Consider the following 12259-nt stretch of genomic DNA (forward strand, 5'->3'; position numbering starts at 1 on the left):
AAAAATAAAAGAGAAATAGAAAACTGGGAAAAATTCTTTGCAGCAATTTTCTTTGATAAAAGTCTCATATTTAAGATATATAAGAAACTGATTAAAATTTCTAAGACTAAGAGCCATTCCCCAATAGATAAACAGTCAAAGGACAGGAAGAGGCAGTTTTCAAAAGAAGCAACTTAAACTATTGGTAGCTATTTGGAAAAATACTCCTAGTAACTAATAATTACAGAAATGAAATTACGGAAACTCTAAGGTCTACCTCACAGCCACCAAAATGGGAAAGATGACAAAAGATGAAATTGACAGATGCTGGAGGGGCTAGGGAAAAGTCAAACTACTGCATTGTTAGTAATCTTGTGAATCTGTCCAATCATTCTGGAAAGCAACTTGAAATCAAGCTCCCAAAGTTACAAGCCTTAGTTGAATTTACTTGTCTGTGGAGGACTGTTTTGTCATCAGCAGCATCCACTGTAGTAAAAAAGAGCATTACATCTGAAGTCAAAGGATCTGGGTTCAAATCCTGTTTGTACCTCTCCTTGATCTCAGTTTTCCCAATTTTAAAATAATGGAGTTATATAAGATAATTTCTAAGGTCCCTTTTTAAGGTTCAAAGTTTAGTTCATGTGTCTTGACTCAAAGCTATGCTTGCTTTGGGCATATATCTTTATGTCTTTGTCCAGATTTACACCTAGATCTAAATATTTTTCTCCAAGCACAAAATATCTACTGAACTTCAACATGCAAAAAGAATTTTATCTATTGGTTAAGATATAAAATTTGGGCCCACACCAAATCAATCCATTGAAGTGAGGCCTCCCTACCTCACCCCCTACTCCCACCCAATACTGTGTATATAATTTCTATATACTTATATGTATATGTGTTGTCTTTCCTGATAGAATGGAAACTTTCTGAGGCAAGAACTGTTTCATCTTTATTTTCTAATCCCTTGATCTCAGCACATGCCCAGTACAGTGGAAGTGTTTAATAGATACTTAATGATGGATTGGAGGAATCCACTATGTCTGAAAGAGGTATGCAGTGTTCTGAGAATAATTCATTTATTTTATTTCACCAACAGTGGTGGGTTAAAATTAAAGAAACAAAAAGACAAAACAAAATGGAAAATTATTTTTGCTGATGTAACTTTTTTTGTAAATTAAACTTTTGTGGAAAAAAGCAATTCAATTCTGATATGTTCCAAGTACTTTTCTTACTGTAACTTTAGAAGAGTGTAATTCCATTCGATTAAAAGTTTTAATAGTTTAAAATGGCATTAAGACTTTTGAGACATCCTGTATCATATACATGCTCTGATCTCCTTAATAAAATTGTAATCTTCTTAAGGTCGGGCACCATGTCTTCTAGTATTCCACCCAGTGACTAGCAGTGTCCAGCACATAATAGAAGCATGTTGAATTAAATTGCTAAATCAAAATGAAAGATTATATATTATTCAGGAGTTTTGTGGGAAGTTACTTCTTACTCAGTCCAGCAGACCTTATCCAATAGCTCCTTCATTGTCATGAAATCCCACTCTTCTGCGAGAGGTGCTTTCCAGGGAGCGTCACTTGGAATCTATACAGAAAAGGGCAAAATGTTTTTCCATTTTGGGATTATTTGGGGATACCAGCTAAATAGCATGTTAAAGCATAACTTAGAGACCGCAAATAAAGCTATGTGTCTGTACTATGCAATTTCATAAAGTTCATCTAGATAGCGGGGAGATACTGTAAATAAATGAGCTATAGTGTTTTTAAATATTAAGACAGACATTCAGACAGACAGACAGATAGGTAAATAGAATGTAAGTATGGTGTAGTGGATAGAGAGTTGGCCTCAGATCCAAAACAACATGAATTCAAGTTCTGTTTTTTTTTTTTTGTTTTGCTTTATGGTGAGGCGATCGGGGATAAGTGACTTGCCCAGGGTCACACAGCTAGCAAGTGTTAAGTGTCTCAGGCTGGATTTCAACTCAGGTCCTTCTGACTCCAAGGCCAGAGCTCTATTCACTGTGCCACCTAGCTGCCCCATACACCTAGCTGCCCCTAAGAAACTTGAAGGCAAGGACCGTTTCTTTTTTGTCCCTCTATCCTCAGTGCCCAAACCAGTGCCTGGAAGCTTCATAAATTTAACTTACTGAATAATGGAATTAATGTCTACTTCTTTTTTTTTTTCGTTTTTGTTTCTTTAGGCAATTGGGGTTAAGTGACTTGCCCAGGGTCACACAGCTAGTAAGTGCCAAGTGTTTGGTCTGAGGCCGGATTTGAACTCAGGTCCTCCTGACTTCAGGGCTGGTGCTCTATCCACTGTGCCACTTAGCTGCCCCCTCAAGTTCTTAATCTAATGTATACTGACTGTATTTGTTGTTGTAATGTCTTTTTCAATCATGTCCAACTCATTAGGGTTTTCTCAGCAGAGATACTTGGAGTGGTTTGCTATTTTTTTCTACAGCTTATTTTACAGATGAGGAAACTGAGGCAAACAGGGTTAAGTGATTTGCCTAGGGTCACACAGTAAGTGTCTGAGGGTGGATTTGAATTCAGGTTTTCTTTACTCCAGGTCTGGTGCTCTATTCACTGAGCCCTCTAACTGCCCCACACTGACCATTTGAACCAGACCAGGGGTGGGGAACCTGCAGCCTTGAGGCCATATGTGGCCTCAAGGTCCTTGGGTGTGGCCTTTTGACTGAGTCCAAGTTCTACATAACAAATTCTTTTATTAAGGGGATTTGTTCTGTGCAGTTTGGATTCAGTCAAAGGGCTGCACTTGAGGACCAAGAGGGCCACACGTGGCCTGAACCAGACCAACTTATTCAACCTCTGAATGCTCTCAGGCAATGCTCTCAGACCACAAGTCACAGAGTTGTTTATCTACATTGATAGAGAAGATTTTTCTCACTGGGTGTCTGCCCGCATTGATAAAATGAAAGGAAATATACACACACACACACACACGCACACACATATATACGTAGGTATATTTTATATATCATTCGGTCATTTTCAGTCATTTTATTTTATATATACATATTTATTTTTTGGCCTGGACCTTTGATGAAATCAAAGTCTCCCCCTTCCCCTCCCATCTGTGTGTATACATATAAACACATGCATGTTACAGTTATGTGTACACATGCATGTGAATATATGCATGTGTATATGTATGCATGTGTATTTGTGGACATTAGCCAGTGTGCCCCCTGTTTTCATACGGCCTACAGGTTAAAAATAGTTTTTACATTTTAAAATACAATAAAATTTTGTAAAACTATTCTTAAGGGGTGAGCACAGTGGGATCAAATCCAGCCTTATGGGCCATATTTGCCAGCCTCTGCATTACACCATACTGCCCTTTCTATGAAATATTTTTACTGATGTTATTAGGATTATTTAAATTGTTACCTTCACTGCCATAATTTTATTTGTTTGGCATTCATATTATTATTTCTACTTATTGAACTCTATTAACTGAACTGCTGAATTCATGATGAAACCTTTTCTTTCTTATAATAAATCCTGTCTTTAAATAGATGGTCCCCAGACATGGATCATGATGTCTAATTCTAATTTAAAACTAGCCACTATGTCAGATTAGCCTAATAAAGAAGTGATTGGTGGAAAGGAAATACACAGACAAAACTTTCCTGGATCTGCCCAGAAGGGGAATAAATTTGCCTCTGAACATGTCAACCCAAATTCAAAATACTTCAAAAATGAGGTCTATTGTTATTTAGTCACGTCTGACGCTGTGTGACCCCATTTGTGGTTTTTTTGGCAAAAATACTAGAGTGGTTTGCCATTTCCTTCTCCGGGTCATTTTACAGATGAGAAAACTGTGGCAAATGGGGTCAAGCGAACTGCCCAGTGTCATACAGCTAGTAAGTGTCTGAGACTGGATTTACCCAGTGGTCAATCTACTGTACCATCCCTTCAATTTGCTCCAATCTACATTTCCAGTTTAATTTCACCCTATTCTCTTCACACATTCTACATACTAGTCAAAGAGACTACTATCTCTTTCCTGAATGCAAGCTTCCATCTCTGACTTCCTAGAATAGACCATGCTCCACACTGGGAGAGTGAGCCTTCTTGATGGCCTCCACGGACCTCCTCATCCAATTTTCTTAAGGTACTTTTTGGGGAGCTCTCTTTTGTCCCTTCCTCCTTTTATCTTGTCTTGTCTCATATGTATTATTAGTCATGTCATATTCCCCAGTGCAATGTAAGTTCCTTGCGGGGAAGAACTATGTCCTTTTTCCTGTTTTTATTCCCAGAACATAGTATAGCACTTTGTGTATCATGGGCACCTCATAAATGTTTCTTTAAATGCTGTCAGAGACGTGGGAAAATTGAGACACTAATGCACTGTTAGTGGAGGTGTGAACTGTTCCTACCATTCTGAAGAGCAATTTGGAACTATGCCCATATGGCTATAAAACTGTGCATACCTTTTGATTTAGCAATATCACTAGTAGGTATGTATCCCAAAGATATTAAAAAAATAAAAAGGACCTATACGTATAAAAATATTTATAGCAGCACTTTTTATGATGGCAAAGAATTGGAAATTGAGATATCCAGCAATTGGGGGAATGGCTGAATAAACTGTGGTATATTATTTTAGTGGAATACTATTGTGCTATAAGAAATGATAAGCAGGATGATTTCAGAAAAAACTTGGACTTAACAAGAACTGATGCAGAGTGAAGTGAGCAGAACCAGGAGACCATTGTATGCAGTAACAGCAATACTGTACAATGATCAACAGGAAATGACTTAACTATTCTCATTAATACAATGATCCAAGAAAATTCCAAAGGACTCATGATGAAAAATGCTGTCTACCTCCAGAGAAAGGACTTATGGAGTCTGAATGCAGATTGAAGATGCTTTTTCTTCACTTCATTTTTAGGGATTTTTTTGTCTGTGTCTTCTTTTTCAATATGACTAACATGGAAATATGTTTTGCATAATTGCACATGTATAACCTATATCAAACTGCTTACTCCCAGGGAAGGAAGAGAAAGGTGAGGGAAAGAATTTGGAACTCAACATTTTAAAAAATGATGTTAAAAATTGTTTTTATATGTAATTAGGAAAAATAAAATATTATTTAAAAATAAAAAGAAAAAGAAAAATGTTTCTTGAATTGAAAAGAAGTGGAATGAAGCTCTGTGTAGAGATGTGGAGTCATAGCCTATACTTTAGAGAGAAGGAAGACTTGGGGAAGCATCAGCTGGTTCTAGTTGGTTCTGAATCAATGACCTACTGTGAGCACCATAGAAATAGAGAATTTTAAGTAATTTTTTAAATAAATATACTATTTATAACAGTAATTGTGCATCAAATTTTCTTTCTTTCCTTCTTTTCTTTTGAGTGTCATAAAGAATGGAAGAGAAATAAGACAACATAAAAATTAACATAGTTGAAATGTGATCTTTTTTAAAGCTTAGGGAAAGAAATGTATTTTCCCTTTAACTGACCAGCTAAACAAGAAGACTCTGTACCTCATAAAAGAAGACTGTACAGGTTCAAACATTCATACCTGTTTTCCCATGTCATCCATCGTTCTCCATAAGTTATTATGATCCAAGAATGCGATAGGGTTCCATACTGGAGGAATTGGACCTCTGAAGGGATAACTTTTGCCCTGTAACATATAAGATGAAAAAATAACTTTGACAAAATGTTCTATAATCTTTCATTCCTTTGTACATATTTATATTAATTTCATTATAATGAATACTTTCAAAGGAGAAATCTTAGACTTTCAAACATTTTGTCTTAAAACACAGCACATAATACAATTCCATCATGTTGAAGAAAGAAATGATTAATTAAAACATGGGTTCTTAACACATAGTCTATGAACTTGGTTTTAAAAAAAATTTTGATCACTGCATTTCAACATAACTGATTTCCCTCATAACCATATGGATTTTATTTTATCTATTTAAAAACATTATTCTAAGAAGGTATTTATAAGCTTTAGCAAAAAGGGATCCATGACACTCCTGCATTACTAAAATTATACAAGTGAGGCAACTAGAAAAGGCCCAAGATATGTCTAACTTGTAATGAGATCATAAGATCATAATTTAAAGCTGGAAGGAAGATCACTTAGTCCAGGCTCCTCATTTTACAGATGAGGAAACTGAGGACAGAAAGACTAAGCAATTTTTCCAAGGTCACACAGGTAGCAAATGGCAGATATTTTGATCCCTGGTCCTTTGACTGGAAATCTTTGCACTATTCCATTCTGCTTGTTTGAAGTGTGCTATACAACATAAACAGTAGCTCACATGTATATAGCACTTTATTTTATTTTACAATCAACAAATCTTTATTAAGCACTTATTATATGCCAGGCATTGTGCTGAAGATAAAAATATATTTTTAAATTTTTATTTTTAATTTATGGAACAAAATAAGCATTTCCATAACATAGTTTTAATAAAAAAAGATGATTGCACAAGAAACTGCAAATCTACTTTGTACAACTAGCTATTCCTTTTAAAATACAACAAAGTTAACATTTAAATTTCATTTTTTCCCCTTCTCTCCCCTCACCCCACCCTAGAAATGGCCACCATTAGACACAAATAGGTATATATATATTTATATACACACACACACACATATACATATATGTGTATATATACACGTGTGTATATATATACACACACATATATGTATGCATGTAAAATTATTCTATAGATACTTCTAAACAAATCTCTGAGGAAAGAGGTGTAAACATTATGATTCCCATTTTATAAATTTGTAAACTTGGACTTAAGGAAGCTAAATGATTTTCTTGCAGCTTTATATCTTATTAGAGGGAATACTAGAACTAGGACTCAAATATAAACCTGACTATAAGTTTGGTGCCCTTTCCACTATACTACACTGTCTCACCTAAGATTTTACGAGATATAGGCACATTGGGGGATGCAGGAGGGCACGAACAGGCCCATGTTGTGGCTGTTTGGTCATTCAGTTGAAAGTAACTCTTACCTCCTTCCCCTAATGTTTTGTATGTTACTACTCAATAAACAGGTGCACATTAATTCTCATAGAGCCCTTCGGGCAGGCTGAAGGGCAGAAGGTTTTGTGAGAGAAAATAGCATCGAATTAGGAGTTAGCCCCTGCTCTCCATTACTAACTAGTTGTGGGATATCAAGTCAAGTTATTTCTCTGGGTCTTAATTTTCTTATCTGTAAAATGACGGGATTAGTCCAGCAGAGTCCTAAAAATTCTATGATGAGTTTCTCATTCTCTTAGTTACCCTATTTTGGAGACGCTTTATCAACATTCCTCCTAGAATGTGACAGCTGGAAGAATTTCTTGAGAGTTATTCAAAAAGGACATATTTCTTAGGGACAGGCCTGAAGCCAGTATCCTGTTCAGGTTTGATTTGGGGATGAAATGAGACACTTGTCAGGCATGGAACAATTAACAAAAAGAGGCTTACTTTGCCCTAAAAATCTGCAACAAGAATACAGTGGCACTTGCATCTACACAGCTTTCATCTCCATATGGAAATGCTTCTGGTGGGCAGGACAAATTGGTGACTCTTGTGACCTTCAGATAGCCACCAAATCTGATAGCCCCTAACTCCATTTACATGGGATTTTTTACACCCTTGGTTGGCCAGGAAGCTTCACCAATGGAGAAAGACAGGTGAGGTCCAGAGGACAGATTTTGCTTTTAGGATAAATGAATCCCTGTTGTGGGAGGAGGAGCTGTAACCATGAGAGATATGGATCCATCACAGTATTCAAAAAAAGCCCTAAATGTGGAGTCAGAACACTAGAGGTTATTCTGGGCTAGTAACTTCAATCCTTTGTAAAATGGGGATAATAATAGTTGATTACCTACTTCTTTGGGTTGTTTGGGAAGGAGGGAAGTGCTTTGTAATCACCTATGGAAATGATTATTGTTATTACTGACTAGAAATGATTTACATTAAGTTCTCTGGTCAAACAAGTCTCTCTAGGTATCCTTTCTAGCACAGTTTGGAGCCACAGGCTAATGTGGGGGCAGAGAGACTCACAAATTCATGACTTATCCCTTAGCCATCCCCTTAAATATGATTCACAGGTAAATTTTATTTCCTCAAAGTCGCAGGAAAAGAGAAAAGAAAGAAGACTACTTTGTTGCAAAATAGTTAAAAAACAGTAATTTCCATAGAATAATCAATCTATCAATAAGCATTCATTAAGCACCTACTAGTGCCAGGCACCATGCTAAACCCTGGGGATGCAAAGACAAAAAAGAAAAAACAGGCCCTGCCTGCCTTTGAGACATTTACACTCTAGTGGAGGGGAGACATGTACACATATAAATGTATGCAGAATAAATGCAAAGTGTTCGGGGGGGGGAGGGCACTAAAGGATGGTGGGATCTAGCTCAAAATGCCTGCTCTACAGTTTTGGATGTGGCACTAGAGCTTAGGAGAAAGACTTGGGCTTTACATAGTTCTGTGACTCATCTGCGTAGAGATGTGATTAAATCGATGGAAGCTGATAAAGTGACCAAGAGACTGAATATAAAGAAAGAAGCTCCTGATCAGAGATTTGGGGAATAGCCACAATTTGGGGGCATGATATAGATGATTAACCAGCAAAGGAGGATGAAAAGGAAAACTTAAGATAGGTATCAGAATCAGTCTTGAAGACCTAGAGAGAAGGGATTATCCAGAAGAGTATCAAGTGTAACAAGGACAGCAAGAATGATGAAGACAGAGAAAAGATCATCATATTTGGCAATTGTCTGATTTTGGTAAATTTTGGCAAATGTTTAGATTGTTGGTAACTTTGGAAAAGAGAACTTTTGAGAGATGACATCAGAAGCCAGTTTTCAAAGTGAGAGAAGCAATTTTTCTATTATATTAATAACCATTATTAAATTAGGATTAAAGCTTTTTCTCTTTATTTCCTCATTCAGGGACCAGCCCCTGTGCAACAGTCACCCAGTATCTGAAGGACAAGGCTGATAGATGACATTGTCCAAATCCTCCAAGAACATGCTCCATGATCTTAGGCAGGGCTTCACTCAACTAGCAGACCTTATTTCTGTTTAGAGTGTAAACAAAATCTAATCTAGGTGGATTCCAGCCCCCCCAACCCCCCAAAGCATTAAGCCCATGTCCTTGTACCCCTCATTGGAGTTTAGGATAATTCAGCTCAAGAAGGAGAAAACCAACCAGAGAGGTCTGGGTAGAGATAGCTTTCTTTGTCCATATTGCTGGTTATAACTGAGTCTCATGATCATGAGAGATTAGGAACCAAGGGAGTATTGGGCAATCTGCCAGAGTAGATAGGAGACAAAAAGATCAAGGGCTCATGTAGAAGGGTTGGCTTTGGAAAGAAGAAGTGCCTTCGTTATTAGAGGCTAGAAGAAAGGAGGACAGAATAGGAAAGGGGGATAAAATCAAGTGGTTTTGAGATGAAGAGAAAGGGACAAAAGAGGGAGCTGATGGTAAATGGACTGGATTTTCTCAGTAAAGAAATGAGGTAATCTGCTGAGGGGGTTGAGGTGTGGGAGGTTTGAGGGGATAAGATAAGATATGGAATAGCTTTGGTGGCAAGTAGAATGGGCAATCAATTAGGGAGAACCAACAAGATTGAGCTAGGGTTCATGGAGATTAGATAACATAATTGTTAGTTCCTCCAGTCAGCTCAGTTATTTGATTTTCTCCAGCTGAGTGAGAAGGAGAACCTAGTGGATGTTGGGAGTAAGATGTGGCAAGGAATCAGTGACAATAATATAGGGAAGCTAGGTGGTACAGTGGAAAGGATGCTGCCCTTGGAGTCAGGAAGACTTGAGTTTGAATCCCACCTCAAACACCTATAGGTTCTGAACAGATGAAAATTGATTTGACTGGTCTGGACCCAGACCTACAAGATGCATGAAAAGTGTTTTGCAATTATATTAATATAATACTGAATTGATATTGGCAGGTGAGTTTCCAAGTATTTTATACTTGGCATATATTATATTGTCTACAGTTATTTTAAATGGAATTTCTCTTTCTACCTCTTCCTGCTGAGTTTTGTTGATAGTATATAGAAATGTTGATGATTTATGTGGATTTCTTTTGTATCCTGCAACTTTACTGAAGTTGTTCATTGTTTCAACTAGTTTTTAAGTTGATTCTCTAAATTTCTCCAAGTATACCAGCATATCATCTGCTAAGACTGATAGTTTTGTTTCCTCATTGAAGAAATATTAATTTCTGAGGCTGAGCCAATATAATAAAAATGACAATTCTATTTAAGTGAATTTACTTATTCAGTGCCATACAAATCAAACAATCAAGGAATTATTTTACAGAGCTAGAAAAAATAATAATAAAATTCACCTGGAAGAACAAAATGTCAAGAATATCAAGAGAAGCAATGAAAAAAAAATGTTAAGGAAGGTGGTCTAGCAGTTCCAGATTTCAAACTATATTACAAACTGGTAATCATGCAAACAATCTGGTACTGCCTAAGAAACAGAGTGGTATATCAGTGGAATAGATTAGGTATAAAATACACAGTAGTAAAAGACCATAATAATCTAGTTCTTGATAAACCCAAAGATATAAGCTTTTAGGGTAAGAACTCACCATTTGACAAAAATTATTGGGAAAACTGGAAAGCAATTCAGCAGAAGCTAGGCATAGATCAATGTCTCAAATCATATACCAAGATAAAGTGGAAATGAATTTCATTTAGACATAAAGGGTGATAGCAAACATGGAAAATATATCTGTCAGACCTATGGATAAGGGAAGATTCTATGACAAAAAAAGATAGAGGGATTACATGAAGTAAAATAGATAATTTTGATTAGATGAAATTAAAAGTCTTTTGCACAGATAAAACTAATGCAGCCAAAATGAGAAGGAAAACAAGAAAAATGGGAAAAACCGTGTAGCAATTTTCTCTGATAAGTGCCTCATTTCTCAAATATATAAGAAACTGTGCCAAATTGATAAAAATAAGAGTCATTGTCCAGTTAATAAATAGTCAAAGGATATGAATAGGCATTTTCAGAAGAAATCAAAGTTATCAAGAATCATATGAAAACATGCTCTAAATCATTACTATTTAGAGAAATACAGATTAAAATAACTCTGAGACACCACCTCACAACCATTAGATTGGCTAACATGACAGAAAAGGAAAATGAGAAGTGTTGGAGGAGATGTGGAAAGATTGGGACACTAATGCACTGTTGGTGGAGTTGTGAACTAGTCCATCCATTCTGGAGAACAATTTGGAATTCCATTCAAAAGCCTAAAAAACTCTGCCTACTCTTTGAACCAGAAATCCCACTACTAGGTCTGTATCCCAAACAGACAAAAGAAAAAGGGGAAAGGACCTATTTGTGCAGAAATATTTATAGCAGCTCTTTTTGTGGTGGCAAAGAATTAGAAATTGAGGGGATGCCCATCAATTGGGGAATAACTAAACAAGTGGCATATGATTTTGGTGTCATATGATTGTGCTATAAGAAATGACAAGCAGAGTGGTTTCAGAAAAACCTGGGAAGACTTAACTGAACTGAAGCAAAGTATTACTGTTACACAGTAACAGCAACATTGAAAGGATGATCTTAGCTATTCTGATCAAGACAACGATCCAATACAATTTCAAACTGGTTTGTTTTTTTTTAATCCTTCATTACCTGGCGCCTTCATACCTTTCCAGTCTTCTTGCACCTTATTCTCATTCATGTACTCTGTGGTTTAGCAACACTAGTCTCCTCTTGTTCCATACACAAAACACTCCATTCCCTACCTGCATCCATTTTCATTGGCTGTCCCCCATGCCTGGAACTCTCTCACTCCTCATCTCCTGGCTTCCTTTAAGTTACAGCTAAATTCCCAGCTTCTGTAAGAAGCTTTTCCCAGTCGTCCTTAATCTTAATGCCTTTCCCCCAAGTTTATCCACCAATTTAACCTGTATAACTCTTGTTTTTACATAGCCATTTGCATATTGTCTTCTTCATTAGACTGTGAGTTCCCTGAGAGTAGGAACTCTTTCTTGTTTTGTTTTTTGCCTTTCTTTCTATCTCCAGTACTCAATACTATGTCTGGCACATAGTAGACACTTAGTATATGCTTATTGACTGCCTGAATGACAAAGGAAGTGAGCTTCCTGAGTGATGATGGCAAGAAGACAGTCTGGAAGTGACAATGGAAAGTACGAAGTATTATGAATCACTCTCAAAGCTGATGGTGGGTGTGGGAAAAAACACAGCCCATACTG

At 36.7% G+C, this 12259-nt stretch overlaps 1 protein-coding gene across 2 annotated transcripts in view; it reads right to left on the reverse strand.

The window, feature by feature from the left end:
- The window catches only part of LOC114052800 (amine oxidase [flavin-containing] B), a 144885-nt gene that overhangs the window by 41217 nt on the left and 91409 nt on the right, over positions 1-12259 (reverse strand). For both annotated transcript variants that reach the window (XM_027875517.1, XM_027875518.1), the window contains exons 4-5: positions 5545-5649; positions 1484-1575 (exon numbers count right to left, since the gene is read on the reverse strand). In XM_027875517.1, the coding sequence (XP_027731318.1) occupies positions 1484-1575; positions 5545-5649 (197 nt within the window). The remainder of the gene's footprint in view (positions 1-1483; positions 1576-5544; positions 5650-12259) is intronic.

The sequence above is a fragment of the Vombatus ursinus genome, unplaced genomic scaffold (genome assembly GCF_900497805.2).
Source record: "Vombatus ursinus unplaced genomic scaffold, bare-nosed wombat genome assembly UNPS02014809.1, whole genome shotgun sequence".
Classification (NCBI taxonomy): domain Eukaryota; kingdom Metazoa; phylum Chordata; class Mammalia; order Diprotodontia; family Vombatidae; genus Vombatus; species Vombatus ursinus.